At 41.6% G+C, this 18,719-nt stretch overlaps 1 protein-coding gene across 1 annotated transcript; it reads left to right on the forward strand.

Annotated features, from left to right (window-relative positions):
- Positions 1–183: 183 nt before the first annotated feature.
- On the forward strand, positions 184–16,852 carry LOC133514560 (sphingosine kinase 1). The gene is made up of 6 exons (XM_061846363.1): positions 184–384; positions 10,089–10,238; positions 14,155–14,249; positions 14,341–14,456; positions 15,675–15,989; positions 16,113–16,852. Exons 1-6 carry the CDS (start codon positions 240–242, stop codon positions 16,543–16,545), a joined length of 1,254 nt encoding a protein of 417 aa, XP_061702347.1. The 5' UTR covers positions 184–239; the 3' UTR covers positions 16,546–16,852.
- The last annotated feature ends 1,867 nt before the right edge of the window (positions 16,853–18,719 follow it).

The raw sequence follows: 18,719 nt of genomic DNA on the forward strand, positions 1-18,719 counted from the left end.
ACGGCTTCGTAGGCATGCTTTATGGAGAGTTTTCAGACACACTCGACGACAAGGTACGGTACTCCGTGAGCCTGACTGAGAGCGTCCTGACCATCCAGAGGATCTCTTCGTCTCCCGGCCGGACTAAGGCGGTCTTCAACTTGACGGACTGCGTCGGCTGCCGGGCGTACAGAGGAACTGACGGCGGGGATGTAGGAGCCTACTTTACCTCCTATTTCTACCCCTTCAAGCGGCGCTGGATGAGCGCCGGCGTGGCCCGGCAGCGAGTGGAGCAGTCCTTTCGGGTGGCGTTGGTCCAGGACGCCCGGACCAACCTACGCGAGGCTGAAAGGTGGGCTTGTGCCATCAGGGATGCCTCTGTGCAGCAGGCGCTCCGGAAAGACGGTGAGGAAGGTCACGTTGTTTACATTCAAATGCAGGTTATATGGGTCATTCGAGCATGCACCATTTAACTTTACAGTATTTTTTATTTTTTGACGGGGGGTATGTTTCCCAGAAAAAAAATATAAAAACCTTCGTTTTCATTGGATTTTTATGCTATACTGATAAAAGAAAAACACTAATATTAAATTTCGTTTGAAGTAACAGGGTTGCATTGGTTTGAGTGAATGATCGTCATAGGTGAATGAATTTTAGAAAATATGGAAAACAGAAGAGAGGACTTACTTTTTAGGAGTAACCATAGTCAAAGCAATTAGTTTCGTGTCATTTCTGCTGAGTCGTTTTAGCTCATCATTTTTTTTGTCTTCCTCTGGATGCTAAAATGTTTAAGTAACATGGTTGAACTCAATTACTATTATATAATGTTTGAGATGTTTAACATTGACACTGCTGCCTTGAGATATGAACAATCTTTCGGATGATTTTTTATTTGTTTCTTTGACTTGTGAGTAGAAATTGGAGATAGGAGTGCTGTAAAAATAACATGAAGTAATGGAACACAAATAATGGTGCAATACGTATAGATTAATACTATAGGTATATATTCGTTACATTCTGCAAAAAAATGACTTAATACTAATTTGTGTTACACTGTGTTGAGGGGGAGCAGCGCAGTGTCAATTAAATTGAAGCAAAAAATGTGGCAAAAAGTGTTACATTGTATTTAATTCTTGTAAGGACGAAATCAACAACATCATAACAATGAAGCTGATTTAAAACTCCTTTTTGATATGGGCAGAACAGTGGCTGACATCTGCCTTACATTTCAGAGGTCTTGGGTTAAAATCTTGCTTGCATGTTTTCCCCATGAATGCATGGGCTTTCTCTGGGTGCTCAGGTTTCCTCCCACATTCCAAAAACATGCATGGTAGGTTGATGAAGACTTTATATTGTCCTTAGGTGTGAATGTAAATGTGAATGGTTGCTTGTCTTTATGTGCCATGTGATTGGCTGGCAACCAACCGCGTCTCATCTAAGGTCAACTGGGATTGGCTCCAGCGCATCTGCAACCCCAAGATGTACAGAGAATGAATGAATATCTGATATGTAGGGTCATACAGAGTATAAAGTGATATAATATACACAAGTACATTTTTCTGTTTTATGTTAAGAAGTTTTTCAAATTTCATGTAGGGGGAAATGGGAAATGTGTTCCTATTCCGGAAGGGTGCATAATATAAAATATCGTTTTATGTCAAAATTCAAATAGAACAGCATGCCACCAAGTACTCTGCTTTCTGTCTTAAATTCTGATTTTTAACAGGATGAATCACGTTCAAACTGACACACAATCCTATTTGTAAAACAAGTTTTTCTGAAAGCATTCTCGCATTTCCATCTGACAATAACCTGCTCTACTTGCTTAGAAGCTGCGTCACCTTCCATCTATTCATTAAATCTGCCTGTGTGGAAAAAGCATTCTAGAATCACACACATAGCTGACTGAATTAGTAATATGGGCCAAAGGTTTGGTCACACCTTTGTAATCAATGAATCATCCAGTTATACATCCATTCATATTCTGTTTCCCAACATTTTTGGGGCTACAGAAGAAGAAAAAAACATCCATAAAAAGTAAATACAGTACACAAGTTCAGAGAGAAATAGCATTTAATTATTCTGTTTATCACTGTATGGGGAGGACATGCAAACTCCACAGAGAAAAACCAGAATTGAGACCTAAACTCAAAAAAAAAAAAAAAAACTTTATAAAGTGTAGTCTTGCATCTGCCCAAATGTAGATATTACAGACCACTTCTAGTTAAAAAAAACACGTTGCGGTAAGATGCAGATGTTTCTGTTGTTTTGGCCATGCATTGAGCAACATTAGCCCCATTTTATAGTCATAAATCCCGGTAAAACATGCTTTCTAGGAATACGTGCCGTGCTGTAATCCTAATCTCCCACTCTCTCTCTCTCTCCTCTCTCTCTCTCTCTCTCTCTCTCTCTCTCTCTCTCTCTCTCTCTCTCTCTCTCTCTCTCCTCTCTCTCTCTTGCTCTCTCTCTCGTGCACACACACACTTTCATTATTAGGTCTGTTCAGCAAACAACTAATAAAGCAAATAATGTTTCTATCAGGCCTAGTGCATGTGTTGTTGGTTTCTGGGTATTTAAAACCTTATTTGGTGGCAGATATGTGTGGATTTCCTCATATTTTGAATTTTTATTTTATTTAAGATTGATGATCTGATTTAAAAAAAAAAAACAAAAAACAAAGTTGCTCAACAGTTACTCCTTGCTCGTCATTTTTTCACCGAGTACTTTCTTACTCTTTCTCAGTAAATATTTTTAATTTGACGTATTGTTCTCAAGCAACAGTACTCTTCCTTTTGTACAAACCTTGGCTATTCTACCCACCTCTGGAAGTAGAAATAACAAACAATCGGAAAACTATAAAACCAATAACATGGTTGGGTGGATCATATCAGGTACCTTCTGGTTTACAATTTGCTTTATTAAAAGTGGATTACAACATGGCTCACACAACATCCGTGAGTTTGGCTGCTTATTTACCAATTCTGACCTTAAAATCTTAAAGATAGGAAGGAGGTAGACACAGGAGACTAACTCTCTTTTCTTCCATTTTCCTCAAGGCTGACTGTCCCGTAACTTTAGTTCTATTTACATTTCAAACTGCTACAGCGTCAACAAGAGTGGAGCTGCTGCTCACTCTCCATTCATCTGTGCAGTAAAATCCCACAGAGAGTTGATTGTTGACGTGCGGAAAATGAAAACATAGCCGACTGCTGCAGCTAAAGTTGTCTAATGAGGTCTTGTCCTCCTCTGCCTTCCAATCTCATTAGCCCCTCATCCTGGACTACAATGAGGTAGTAATTAAACATGTAAACAATATAAGAGTTGTTTACTCTGCTAATAACTCTGTCATTCATATGGGAGGAAGATGCATGTGATGCAGCACAGTTGTTTGTTTTGCCTCACTAACTGGGAAGCATCTCTTTTTTTATCCTCATTAGTCACATGAGCAATCTAATGAGAACCGATAAGAGCTGAATAAACAATTCAGCCTTCACAAGGATACTCATGCTCAGGTTTGATTGCAAACTGCAGTATTTACTCCGCTATGTCGTCACTCATTGTTAGCTGTATCGCAGATGTAGAAGCAAATTTATTTTTAGGGGTTTTACAGTATACAGGCAAGTCTGTGTTTATAATTGCATGGCTTTAGTGTTTTGCCACTACTTTCTGGGAGGGACTGTCAACTGGAAGAGATGAAGACTTATTATATGCTAGAAGACGAGGCAGAGAAGGTCCCCAATTTAGTTCCAGTCGTAGTCATTGTTCCCACAGAGCAGAGAGTGTATATTGCATATTATGGTAGTGAGTGTTGTTGTATTGTGTTTGTATGTGTTGCAGCTCAGTGTTTGTTAAAGAAGCAATTATTTCAAGATTAATAATTACCTTAAAGCTATTGTTTCAGATCTAAGTAGATTATATCGTATGATAAGGTGTCTGGTGAGTGTCCAACTTTTATATTGGCAAGGTTTGCAAAGACAACTGGACTTTCTCGTGTTTATTGAAGACTTGTTCACCTTTAATCCAAAATCCTTTTTCAGTTCTGATATTTAGTGAAGTGTCGCTCACTATGGAAGCAAAATTGCTGAGTGCAATTCCTGAGAACATTGCATCCCCACAACTGACCTCACTTCAGGCAATTTACTGTATGTAATCTACAATATTATAATCTACAATATAAACATTGCCTAATACCACATACTGTACTCCCAATGCAACAAATCAGAAGCAAACTCAGCAATGCTTTCTTGGCAATGCGTTTTGGGGAGAATAAGGAGCTGCTGCACAATTACACGGAGCATCGTCAATGGGAGGCTTCCAATACTTGGGGTCAACAATACAGAGCAATTGAGAGTGTGGTAAGGAAGTGAAGAAACGGGTCCAAGTGGGGTGGAACAGTTGGCAGAAGGTGTCTGGTGTTCAATGTGACAGAAGAGTCTCCGCAAGGATGAAGGGCAAAGTTTATGAAACAGTGGTGAGGGTGACCATGATGTACGGTTTAGGGACGGTGGGACCTAAGAAACAACAGGAAGCAGAACTTGAGGTAGCAAAAATGAAGATGCTGAGGTTCTCGCTTGGAGTGAACAGGTTGGAAAGGATTAGAAATAAACTCATTAGAGGGACAGCCAGCGTTGGATGTTTTGGAGACAAGGTTCGAGAGAGCAGACTTCAATGGTTTGGACATGTTCAGAGACAAGAAAGTGAGTATGTTGGTACAAGGGTGCTGAGGATTTAGCTGCCAGGCAAAAGAGCGAGAGGAAGACCAAAGAAAAGGTTGATGGATGTTGTGAGGGAGGACATGAGGACAGTGGGTGTTAGAGAGGAAGATGCACGAGATAGGCTTAGATGGAAAAAGATGACACACTGTGGCGACCCCTAATGGGACAAGCCGAAAGGAAAAGAAGAAAGAAGAGGAAGATCATCAATGGGAGGCTCATTTGGATCTCCAGAAAAAGGGATATTCAATGAAGGACAAAAACATCCAAATTCTGTATTGGGAGGAAAGCTGGTTTGAAAGAGGTGTAAAATTAGCCAGCCATGTAAAATTAGAAAAGACAACTCTCAAAAGAGGATGTCTGAGGTCCTACCTATCTTGTTCCTATAACAATCTTTTGACATTTCAACCACCAAAGATTGCTTCGTTCAAGAGGAAGGATTTCACTAACTTACTGTTTTGCCACAAGACGATGGAATTACTGATTGGTATGCAGGATGTCGTTTGACTAATTACACTGGGCAACGAACAAACACCCTGTTGACCACTCCCAGGGGATAAATAAAGTGACTACACACCAAAAAAAAAAATTCAACTGAGGACGTCTTCTGTCTTAAAGGTGAAATTTCTTCAACAAATAAGAACAGTCCAGTTGCCTCGATTCAACCTTTGTGGATTTCCTTGACCTAGATTACTGAGCGTCTACACAGATGTACAACCTTTACAATTAAATATTGTAAGATTCTGTTTTTAGCAAACAGCCCATGCTTTAGTAGTTCATTTGGAATGACGAGTTGGCCCAAATGGAAGCAAGAAGGACCAGTGAGACATTTAAATAAGATGCTGTGTGCATCCAGCCTCCCTGTGGTCTGCGGTGTGCAGGAGTTGGGCAGGCAGAATGGAAGACTGTAACCTGAGAGGTAAAAAGTGGCTCATGGTCTTTGTCCTTCTATTGACCTGACCAAAAATGAGGTCGTAGAGTCTTGAATGTCACATACCATTGATCCAGTTTGACAGTTTGAGGAGAATCTCATGCAGATCACCCTCTTTTTATCCTGTTTTCAGACAACACATCTTTAATTTATAATCTTGTTTCCAAATCCAAAGCATCCTGTAAAACCGACTGAACTGAAAACTGTTGTGGTGTTAAGAGGCTGTATGAAAGACAGTGTGAATCCCTAATCCTTTATGAAGTATTTTTTCCTAAAGTTAATTGCATTTGCGTTTGCTGCAGATGGTAAGGTTGGATTAAAAGTGGAACAGAAGTGCAAGATTTGTATTATTATATATGTCAAATTGCCTGACAATTGACAAACTTGAAATTTGATAAGAAAGGAACGTTTAGAGTGAATGTGTAGATTACATCTGCTGGCAATGCTTACAATCAGAGTTATGACAATTTTGACAGTTTATGACTCAAGTCATCAAATGTGTATTTGGATTATTTCCATTAACTGTATTCACGAGTTTATTATTTAATTTGCACTTGTCAACACCACACAAAATAAAGTAACTAAAGTGAAACCTCCACACAACTGACACCAATAGACTTGCATGTTCACCCCCCCCCCCCCCGCCACAGACTTAATTTAAAAGAGAATTAATTCATCTCAGGCTCCAAGAGTCACAGGCGAAAAAGTGTTATTAATAACTTAATGTAACATTTCACATGTTTCCACAAAAAGAGAAGCTAACCACTCTGTAACAAGACACATATTATACACACATACTTTCTTGAGTTGCCCTGATGGAAGCGCAACGGTGAGGGAACAGGAAGGTGTTTTCAGAGTGATGCTGTCTATTTTTGCTTCTGGGGTTATTAATTCACAAAAAGTAGTGGATTATTTTCTTTTCTTTCAACAGGATTGCTATGACAATTTGGCACAAAGGCTTTCATTCAGTACCAGTTGTAGAATTCTCACAGGGATGAATGAAATCTAAATAAGGAAACATGCCATGTTGATGCTAACAGCCAATGGCAGAGCAAATAGTAGACCACTGACACCTTTGGACAATTTAGACTCTTTATTGAACCTAGTGCATGTTTTTGGGAACACCTGGGGGGAAAAAAAAGCACACACAACTACAGTGTAAAATAACAGTTGAGAGCAAGCAAACACCACATGAGAGGACCTGAGGCTGGACATGAAACGCAGGCCAACCACTGCGGCACTCCAGTTTTTGTGTGCATTTGTGTGTGTGAGTGCATTTGTGTGTGTGTGTGTGTGTGAGAGAGAGAGAGAGAGAGAGAGGTTGCATGCTGTGGCTTCTAGCATGACTTACATTTGCGTCACCAGTAAACCTCTGCCCTCAGCCAGCATCTCAAACCCCTGTGAAACTTTGCCTTCCTCTCTGTGACACACCCTGTCAACATATTGTGCCCTCCAGCCTGGTGATGGATTTTTGCGTATTTGCGCACATTATTCTAGCGCAGGCCAGAATATGGCCAGTTGGCCAGATACTGACTATTTTTTTCCTTAAATCAACCCACTGGTCATTAATAATTTATAAATATTTATTTTCTATTCATCCAATAATCATCAAATAATTGGCAAATTAATACAATAAACTGATGACAACTAGTTACCAAAATAGTGTACCTTGCATATTTTGCACATACATTTGTACTTTTACGCAATTTAGAAATAACATGACTGAGAGCAGAGCACCAACAAGTCAGTCTCCGCATCACAATATTTGGTAATTTGAACTGAAAATGTGACTGACCTTTCATAATTTTTGGGTCTCCGAAATCCTGGTGGTCACCAAAATAATTTTCAATACGTAATACACACTGTATAAAATATAACTTGAGGGGATACAATTGGGATGTGAAATAAATCGCAATTCACGTGTTGGTTTCTGAACACACAGCCGGTTGTGCGTGTAGCTCCTCTGCATAGCTCAATGCACACAATGCACAATGAATACATATGTGAGGCAAAACCAGCTCAACTAGAAAATATGTCAACACTGATCTTGAGTAAGGACTTTCTGTAGCTGTGGCTCTAAGAAGCTCAGTCCAATTTCCGCTAAATGGTAAATAGTTGATTTATACTTCTTTTTGTCTGCCAGGTATTTAGTAAAATTAAACAATGATATCTACATGGCTCATTTGAACAGTACACTGTAATTAATTCAGAATTTGGAACTTAAACTCGTAAAAAAATCTAGCAAATAACAGCATCCAGTCAGATATTCTGTCTATTTGTCATCCATCCACCTGCTGTGTGTGTAGTTGTTGTGTGAACTGCACAGAATGTACCTGAACATGTCTGACTTCACATCACACACGACTTGCGCACACATCACATCCTGTCTTCTCCATTTCGGACTGTTTCCCATAATTCCAGGCAGAGCAGTGTACAAAAAGGATGTTAGTCAATAACTGTCTTTGAACTGTGACTCACTCAAAGGCTTATGAATCTGCACTGATAGAGGAGAAGCATTTCTATTAATGCTTAGCTCCTATCCATTAATGTCATGTTATGTCATTATCCAAGCTGCTTATCCTCACAAGGGTTGCGGGAAAACTGGAGCCTATCCCAGCAAGCTAGGGCGAAAGGTGGACTACACCCTGAACTGGTTGCCAGTCAGTCATAGGGCAGATATCGACACCATCAATGAGCGGGAATTGATCCCACGCTGCCGGCACAAAAGGCAGGCGTGTGGACCACTACACCATCAGTGACTCTCTATTCATTCTTTTTCGTGAAATATTTAGGTTCAGTTATAGTCTACCTGTACAGTATGTGCACTAGTGGTTTGTGTGTCTGCCTTACACTTGTGAAATTTCTGGTTCCAATTTTGGCTCATTCCTTCTTGTGTAGAGTTTGCATGTTCAGCTCGTGGTTTTGTGGGTTTTCTGGGGGGTATGCGAGCTTCCTCCCACAATCTGAAGTCATGCATGGTAGGTTGAATGAAGACTAAATTGCCCCCGAATCACTGTCTTTATTTCAATGTTTAAAAACACACTGGAGCTAGGGAGCCTGGATTTACAGTATTGTTAAAATGGTGTGTATGTTGTAGTCTAGTTGTACAATTGACTAATTTCCTTACAGGCCAGGTGGGTTCAGTTCGCACTCGGTCACAGTGTGAATGTGAGTGTGAATGATTTTTCTGTCGCTATGTTCCCTGTGAAGCCGCTGATGATCAGTCCAGGGTGTAATCTCCTTTTACCCAAAGGATAAGATAGGCTCCAGCTCTCTCCAATCCTGAACAAGACAAGAGAAATAGAAAAATGATGGATGAATTAAGGTTGTGTTTCGCAAAAGCTGGTCAAAAGCTCTTTCGCTGTCAATTTCCACCATTGTATCTGACATTCTGGAAGTGTGGAGGCCCTTTTTGTACATGAAAGCCACATTGTGCTTTGATACAAATAAAACAATGCTGACCGTGTGTGGGTGAATGGAGGCACAGTTTGGGCATGTGCATGTTTGTTTTTACACTCTCTCCTCACTCCTCCTTCTGGAATCGCACCTGTCTAACAGCGCCAACTTGGGGTCATATACGGCCAAGTCCTGCAGCACAAGTGCATTGTGGGTTACTGGCTTCAAGATGACTGATGTTAGATGGAAGATTTAAGATACCGAGTATAAATCCTGGAGCCCGCAATTATTTTTTGATACACACTGGCAAATGAGTGAATAGATGAAGATTTGAAATATAATGTTATTAAAAATACATCACCTATTCTGGCTACATCTAATTGCTGTGGTTGATAACAAAGTCATCCATCCATCCATCCATCCATTTTGTATAGGCTTACTGCTTGTCCTCCTTATGGTCAATTATTCATGCTTCATGGCATAGTGTCAAACTCAAGGCCTGGGGGCCGGATCCAGCCCGCTACATCATTTTATGTGTATGCAGATTGAAAGCGAATCACGTGTGCTAACTTCCACAGTTGTTCCTAAAAGCTGTACTAAAATTTCAAATTACTATTATCACTGTAATGTAATCAATAAAATTGTGGCGTTGTTGCATTTTTTTGTTTGTTCATAAACTCCTTTTTGCAGTAACCGGAACAAACTGTTATCCTTGTCTTCTGATTTCAAAAGTACTTATTATACGCTCAATTTCTTGTCTACATGTAATAATATGTTGAGGTGATTAAACACTGACGTGGTTTCACTTTCATAAAGGCCCTATGAGGGGAAAGTGTGTGTGCATGGTTTTGACAATATCTGTCATACTATTTACTCGTTTACTATGAGAAATTGAGTTCTGTGAATAGGATGATTGAAATGATAAAGCTAGCTGGTAAAGACCTTTTCATATTGTTCTGAATAAATAAAGGACTTTGCTGAAGGTAAAGATTACGCAGGATTTAAGACATTTTAAAAAGGTTGTACAGATTCGTGTCTATTCATGATGCTTCTCTCTGTTCAACATTCAGGCGTCAAAAACTCAGAGGTACGGCGGCCTTGCCGAGTCATGATACTGGTGAACCCTCTCAGTGGGCGCGGCCAGGCTCTCCAGCTCTTCACCAACCACCTGCAGGGCATGCTCACGGAAGCCGCCGTGCCATACACGCTTGTCATCACAGGTCAGCAACGGACACGCACCCATGCACACTTGCATCAAAGCTTTCTCTCCTCTGACCTTGGACTTGTGAGCGGTGTTTAAACACCTGAGGTAGTCTGACAACACAAACATTCAGTCAAGTTGTAGAGTATTTTACCAGCCGTCACCTTAATATCCGGTGGTGCACTTTCTCTATATGTGCCCTGGGATTGGCTGGCAACCAGTCCGGGGTGTATGCTGCCTCTCATCCAAGGTCAACTGGTATGAACTACAACTCGCTAGTGACCCTTATGAGGACCAGTGGCACAGAGAAAATGGATGGATGGACAGAACAGTACAGGATTTTTTTTTTCATTTTGAGAATGAAGACATAGTACATACATGAAATCAAAGAAGTGAGCATGTCGAAGTGGAAGGGATTAAACTTTCTCGGCATGGGACCTCTCCACTGACGACAAGGCCATCCAAGATCCCATTTACACACTCTTAATTTGGAATAGCCCCAGTGCCAATATTATTAAATTCTTGCAGATTTTATACCCTCTTCATATAAAAAAAACATGCCAGACTGTAAGTCTTGCTACACATGCACACACACAGTACGTTTCCTGTTCTGAAAGATGTAGTTGTGTGCATCATTAACTCATCCAGCAGCATCTCTCTCTCTCGCCCTCTATGACTACCGCAGCACTGTTTTGACAGCATCAACCACTCGACACGCAAGAATATGCAGCCTATCCTCACAGCAGTATTAGCCTGGGAAATGCAGAAGCCAAATCTCCCATGCAGTTGAAACAAAGGTAGGGTGGGAGAGAAAAGAGAAGCAGGATATGAGATTTCCATCCATCCCTCCATTTTCCATACCACTTATCCTCACTAGGGTCGCAGGCATGCAAAAAGTCATCCAATTTCACTTAGATGGTCTGAAAATTGTGATGAACCAACGGTGCGGGGGCAGACCCAAATGCAGGACTCGAAGACAATGACATGATGTTCAATAGGTTTTATTATAAACTAAAGTTGTGCACTACAACACAGTCCAAGAAGGCAGGACCCAAAAAATGAGAAACAATGTCCAATAACTATGAGTCATCTAAAGAGCTTAACAAAAGCGTGACTGGACTATAATGGCGCAGTGGCGGCGTAACCCTGGATGTGGGGAAGCATATTCATGGCACATGGGCGGTGCGGGAGGCAAGGTAGGAGAGCATGACATAACGGAGTCCACCCGGATAGGAGATGGTTGATCTTCAGGCAGGTGGCGTCCCCTTCAACGTGCCCCGTGAAATTGCGTCTTCCCTGCTGGGTTCTGTTCTGGTCAGTTCATTCTGTCATGACCAGAACTCGGGGTTGGACCCAAATGCACGACTCGGGAGATGTAGAGGCAGTTCTGGAAACGTATTTATTCAGTCCAGTGTCGGGGGATCAGGCAGGCAGTCAACGGGAGCAACAGTAACAAGAATGTCAGGCGTAGGAGGCAAGTCAGTGGGCAGGCAGGGGTCGCTACACGGGACATCAGGAACGAGATTACGAGAGTGCGGGAACGAGGCATGAAGCAATGATCTGGCAAAGGCCAGACCGTACATGTGGTTCTATATAACTGGGACATAATTACTCGAGACGAGGCGCAGGTGTACACCTCTTCTGATTGCGGCAGGTGTGTGCCGCATCTGGGACTGGTATGGCCAGGCCAGGGACCGGCAGGGCCATGACAAAAAATAAATAAATAAAAACTATTTTTGGTCAGCAGCCTATAGTGACAGGCAGAACAATTAAACAATTCCCCTTGATGGCAGAAGGTTCAATTCACCTGTGTATTAAACAGTTGCCATTTAAATAGAATAATAGGTTTGTATTCAACTAGACATGCCCACATTTCATACTAAGTAAATAGCTGTTTTCCATATCTAAATAAAGAAGAACAATGTTTAATCAGAGCAAAGATCATTTACATATTAAATATTAATGAGATAATAATCAGCTATCAGACATAAAAGACTAACTAGAATAGCTTAATAAGGGACATCCTGGGCATTTTCCTCCCAAATTGTCTTGCAACCCCACCCCCAAAAAAAAAAAAAAGTTTGTTGAAAAAAAAAATGATGGGTTGGGATCGCTAAAAACATGTTCGCATGGTTGATCTGTATTTACCTCAATGAAGTACACTTTCCAACTGTACGGGAAAGTCGAAAAATAAATATCTATAAAGACTACTGTACCATTCCCAAACCGCACAAAGCATCCAATGCACCTAGCTTTCCTTTCATCCTGGGCTCCACCTTAGTCAAGTGACACGTGTGAGAAGGGAAGTTCGTGCTTGTGAAATATAACAGCTGAAAAATACACCAAAGTTGATGCATTCATGCATTTATTTATTTCTATTATAACTGAGCAGCACCCCCGCACACCAGGTTGAGTGTAGCGTGTTAGTCAGTCACTCCTGAGGAGTGAAGTGGCTGGAAAGTAATGCATCAGCTTGAGACCCAGCAAGCTCCAAGTGCTGAGTCGACTGCTGAGCTGTCCTTCTTACTCCTTCTGCCACTTTCTCTTTCAGCACAGCACCACATCGCAGCATCCTGACATACTATACACACATGCAAAACGGTCAGAAGGCCAAGGGAATTGTTGTTTGTGTGTGTCAGTCAGTATTTCCTTGATCAATACATACTGCTGCGATTTCTGCTAATTTACGCGTCTTCATTCATGTCTGACTGGCTCTTTTTTGCTTTGTTGACAATTATATGTACACTGCTTGTTTTCCCCATGTATGATAACACACACACGCAAATACATTTGCACACCACCACAAAGAAGAAAACCAATATTCGATGAAAACCTCTAATGACCAACACACCCATTTTACCACTATGACTTTTTTCTCAGTGGTCTCCTGCATTGACTTACAGGTGCATCAATAAATCCATGAATATAAAACTAATTGACAACTATTTTCATTACTCAATTAGAAACTGATGAATTCAACATTGTTCAAATCTTCTGAATTTCAACCTCTCATGGTTTTAATCAAAATAAGACATTTTGTAACCGTGCGAATTCACATTGGAATGCAATGATCAACATTTTTGGCTCTTTTCTGACATGTTACAATGTACGTTTGGCCATTTTCTGTCTTTGACATAATGTCCTGCTTTTGAAAAAAAAAGATGAAAATTACATTGCTTAGTGAATCGAAACAATAAATGACATATTAAGCAATTATTAAAATAATCTTTGGTTGCAGCCCTACATCGAAAAGTGTAGCCAAACAACCAATGGCCAACATGTTTCATTACACCACCTCCTTTCATATGCAGATCAATACGAGATCCCTATCAGCCATGAATTGTACTTTAAATGCGGTGTTTTGATGACGCAGAGTTTCGCGTAAACGTTGTTACAAACTGAGAGGAACATGCCACTCATGGGAAGACGTTTTTACATGAACACTGTCCTAAAACGGAGCTCAAAGAAGATGCAAAAGATTAACACAATGTAATGGCTGTGAAAAGATTATATTTCTGAGGCTTAATCTCTCCAATAGCATTTTTTTAGTGTTTTATCCCAAATGTGACACGTGGCACGTTGTCAACAAGCAACGGCAGTACATGGCAACGCTTGTAAGGGTGCATTCATTAAATAGCTGAATGCATCTATTATGTCCACAGTGTACAGCAACATTAGCTGGTCACAGATGTTTACAGAGCAGTTAAGCTGCCTTGGAGCTGCTGAGGAGCCACTGGGCAGCCTAGCGTCACATGTCTGGCTTCAAAAGGGCAAAATGAATGCCTAATCTCCCCTGGCCACGATGTAAGCGTGTCTGTCTTGCCCTCGATTTTTTTTTTTTTTTTTTTTTTTTTTTTGCTTTTCTTTTTCCCCTCACCCCTCTGAGATATGGCTTTTTCGTTTCTCATTTTCTTCCACTGTTTGTGTGTAATCAGAGCACCAGAACCACGCACGGGAGCTGGTGAAGAAGGCGGACCTGTCACAATGGGATGCTCTGGTTATCATGTCCGGAGATGGGCTTCTCTTTGAGGTTCTTGGACAAGAACCAAACTATGTTTGCGTTCTACGTCTGGATATTACTTGTGGTCAACACCGGTCTGATTCTATCTTTGTTCATCCAGGTGATAAATGGTCTGATGGAGCGTGACGACTGGCAAGAGGCCATCCAGACCCCTCTGGGGATTCTCCCGGGTGGCTCTGGCAACGCCTTGGCCGCGTCTGTCCACCACTATTCTCAGTGAGTCAGGCCATTAATGAGTCATTTAAATGCATGGGGTAAGAGTGCAAGAGAAAAGCCAATAATAATTACTTACTGAGACTAAAAGAAGAAAAAAAAAGTGATTTATCTCCTTCCTGTGAAATCATGCTCTAAGCTGACTGGTCACATTATCCTTTGCAAGGAAGGAGATACGCAGGCGCAAAGTGAATGTGCTTCACTGCAGCAGAGGTCACTTTAGGAAGCTGATAACCTTTTCATTGTGGGCCACATTGTAGTTGCAGTTGTCTGCAAGGTACCAGTTATAACAGTGAAACTGCATAAATGTGCAATTGCTTGGGGGATAACAGTATGCCCGACCTTAAAAAAAAAAAAAAAAAACAGTTACCCTGATAAAGTACCTGGCTATTAACTTCACAAATTGGTTCCCAAAATGCAAGTTAACCTGCTTATCTTTGGTGAAAGCAAAAACATTTTATTAGCATTTAAATGAGACATGAACAGCTTGAATCTTTTCTTTTTAGGAAAGTGCAACACGAATAGTAGGTCTTTTTTCCTAGGAAAACAAACAGCAGGCCAATGCAGCAGTACCAGTATGAATGTTGTTGGCTCACTATGTCGCGCTGCTGAAAATTGTTTACACGGCACTACCCTTTTTCATACATCCACCCATTTTCTTAGCCGCTTTATCCTCACGAGGGTCGCGGGATTGCTGGAACCTATCCCAGCTGTCAAGGGGCAGGAGGCGGGGTACACCCTGAACTGGTTGCCAGCCAATCGCAGGGCACAAAGAGACAAACAGCCACACTCACACTCACACCTAGGGGCAATTTAGAGTGTCCAATTAATGTTGCATGTTTTTGGGATGTGGGAGGAAACCGGAGTGCCCAGAGAAAACCCACGCAGGCACGGGGAGAACATGCAAACTTCACACAGGGAGGGCCGGGATTGAACCCAGGATCTCAGAACTGTGATGCAAACGCTTTTCAGATGCGTCGTAGTGCTGCCCCACTAGCCTTTTTATTTTGTTTTTTAATTGTTTACACCTGTGCCTAGCATGGTGTCTACTCGTCAGAAGTTGAGCTGCATTCTCTTAGTTTATGGACAAGATGTGGAGCAAGAACACACATGGTTACACTTCTTGACCCTTCCCTTAAAACTCAGAATCTTTAGAAATTGCAAACCTTATTGGTAGAAGTTTTACTTTTTTTTTTTTAATGTAGTTCTTGTCTCCCTCAGGTCACCCCCTGCGTGGAATGAAGAACTGCTTCTGAGTTGTGGCTTCATGTTGTGCAAGGGTCTGGTCGGTTCCTTGGACTTGGTGTCGATACATTTAGCTTCCAAACAGCGCGTCTTCTCCTTCCTGTCCTTGGCCTGGGGTTTCGTGGCCGACGTGGACATCGAGAGTGAGAAGTACCGCCACGTCGGCGCGATCCGCTTCCTGATGGGTACCCTGGTGCGCCTGGCCAGTCTTCGAGTGTACCAGGGCAGGTTGGCGTACCTACCCATAAACCAAAAACCAAACCTTCCTTCCACACCTCAGCGGCCCTCGCTGTGCTCCTCCCTCCCCTGCCAGCTCATCCCAAACTCTTCTCCGACACGCAACCAACATCGCCATTGCGACAACGCAAACGCCAACACAAACACCATCAGTAACTCCTCCATTAATGTGAGAAGACTCGAAACTCCCTGTGATGGCAAAATCCGAGCGCCCCTGGACTCTTTGCTACCTGGACTAGAGCAGCCGGTCCCAGAGAGCTGGACTGTTGTCAAGGCGGAGGACTTTGTCTTGGTGCTGGCAATATACCAGTCTCACCTGGCCGAGGACTTATGGGCAGTCCCCGATGCCACGGCGGATGACGGAATCATCCACCTCTTTTACGTGACTGCCGGAATCTCCCGCCCCGCCCTCCTACGCCTCTTCCTTGCCATGGAGAAAGGAGCACATTTAGCATGCGGCTGCCCATACCTGGTCTACGAGAAGGTGCAGGCGCTGCGGCTGGAGCCCATCTCTCGAGAGGGTGTGATCACGGTGGACGGAGAGACAGTAGAATACGGGCCGGTTCAGGCACAAATACACCCCGGACTGGCCAGACTGATATATGGATAAAGGCAGATTATGTTAACCTTTCAAGTTTGGCCTTTTCACTCAGTGTTGATCTCTTTGTATATGCTGTGTTTTATAAGTGCCAAAGACATTTAATCAGCCGCTCAGAATTCCTCTATTTTTCTATTGAAACAGGTTGTCCCCTTTTTCTAAGATCACCGTAACCTTCCCTGCTTCCACCTTTTAGATTCAGTGTCCTAGCAATGGGTTTTTGTCCTTCACTGCTGGCTGGTTCCAGCGTAACCGCTTGAGGGGCATCATGGTGAGATCCTCATACGTTCATGCAAAGTTACCATAACGCATGTGCGCGTCCATGCATGAGGAGCTTTGTCACATTGTTGCCCAGGCAGACGAGTACATTGTGCACTCCTCTGTCCGACCTCATCAGCGCCGCACACATGAAGACAACCACACTTTCCGATCCGCCGCAATGCTCCAAGGAATAACTGAAGCCTCCGACAGAGCAGGAAGACATCCCGGGAATAATTTGACTTATCTTGGTGTAACGTATGGAAAGAAACTGGGAGAAAAGTAGACTTAAACATAAAGTGAGCATCAGTCACATTGTTTTTACTCTAACATCGCTCATCTGCCATCTGCCACACATATTACATGATTCTCATTTAAAATGTAATATTATATTTGCCCTCCTTTTATGTTGGTCAATAAGCAATCACCTAATGTGTCCTTCCTAGTAAGCTTTACATCTGCAAAAAAAAACACACCACCATTTTTTTCTTTGAAAAGTGAGTTTTTGGGGCAAAAGAGCAGCGCAGAATTTCACTTAGGATCTGGTGTGTTGCATTTAAGAGAGGTATGCAATCAGTATGTACTGGGGGAAGTTGGGCACTGTGGCCTTTTGGCTGCAGTTGTTGAGCCTCGGGGCGGGGGAGATGATAAATGTTAACATATTCATCATTGCAGTGATTTATACACACACACACACACACACACACACACACACACCACACACACACACACACAAACACACGAACTGGCACAAATCATGTTTATAAAACGGCTGCTATCCACTCCACACACAGGTATGTGGCTGCTGAATATCATCATGCAGCAATACGTCTTGAATTCTTCTTTCCTGAGACTAAAGATTGACAAAACAAAACTGAATCATGCCAAAACCAAAATGTCAAAGTTTAACATCCGTGTTACGGCCTTTTCTTTTTGCACAACCGATCTAAAGATGTCAACACAACCCTGCTTGAATGTTATTATTATTATTTTTTTTGTGATATAAAAAAAAAATGACTCCACCATTCAAGTAGCCCTTAATCCAGACAACTCAGCCGATTAAAAAAATATATTTTTGATAGGTGAAGTAAAAATAAATGACTAAAATTAGATTCACATTTTTCCACATTTGGAAAAGCTGGGAATGGGTCCTTAGGCAAGTTGGAAGTTGCTGTCAATGTTAGTGCAAAACTATCAGACTTCTTCTAGAAATGAAAAGGAAAAGCCTACTAAAAGCTAATTTGGGTTAATGAGAGAGACTTGAAATGATGGCAGGTTGCATGTTTGAATGTGATTGGTTAACTAAAGTCAGCCATATCCCAATTAGAAGAAAGTGTCCATACTTGTGCAAACAGGTGTTTATTGGTATTTCATCTCTCATTTTTTTTAAATTGATTTTGACAGGATAATTAAAATTAATGGTAAAAAATGTTTTGGGATTTGAACTTGGCTGTGTAGACTTTTTATATCCACTGTAATGATTTATAGGCCGGTAATACTTTTTACCTCTCACGTTCACAGAAAATCACAGACATCCACCAGTAAATCTCTGAAAAACACCAAAAAGATATTTTATTTTTGCTCTCTGTGAGGTTTTTGTTTTTGTCATTTTTTGTGGGTGTATGTGAGGTTTTTTTTCCTCTCTAATATGGGCAATTTCGAGAGCTTTTGGGAAAGTACAAGAGAATTTTTGTTATTGGGAGAAATTTGGTTAAAACAAGAGGCTGTCTTTTACTTTTTATTTTTGGGTGAATGTGTGTAAGAGGTTTTCAGGCGAATGAGATTTTATTTGCCATGAGTGAGAGGGTTTTTTTTTTGGTTAATGTTTTTTATTTTCTCTGCCTGAAATTGTTTTGGGTGTGGACGAGTTTACTTTTTGAAAGTGAGCTTTCTGCCGAATGTGTTTTGGGTGTCAACGTATGTTTTAT

This window comes from Syngnathoides biaculeatus, chromosome 16 (assembly GCF_019802595.1).
Source record: "Syngnathoides biaculeatus isolate LvHL_M chromosome 16, ASM1980259v1, whole genome shotgun sequence".
NCBI lineage: Eukaryota > Metazoa > Chordata > Actinopteri > Syngnathiformes > Syngnathidae > Syngnathoides > Syngnathoides biaculeatus.

What these genes read in the sequence shown, in the direction of transcription:
- LOC133514560 (XM_061846363.1), top strand. Translation starts at nt 240, where the DNA reads ATGAGCGCCGGCGTGGCCCGGCAGCGAGTGGAGCAGTCCTTTCGGGTG. An exon ending in GAGATGGGCTTCTCTTTGAG is followed by an intron (nt 14,250 to 14,340) that starts GTTCTTGGACAA and finishes TTGTTCATCCAG; the next exon opens with GTGATAAATGGTCTGATGGA. An exon ending in TCTGTCCACCACTATTCTCA is followed by an intron (nt 14,457 to 15,674) that starts GTGAGTCAGGCC and finishes TGTCTCCCTCAG; the next exon opens with GTCACCCCCTGCGTGGAATG.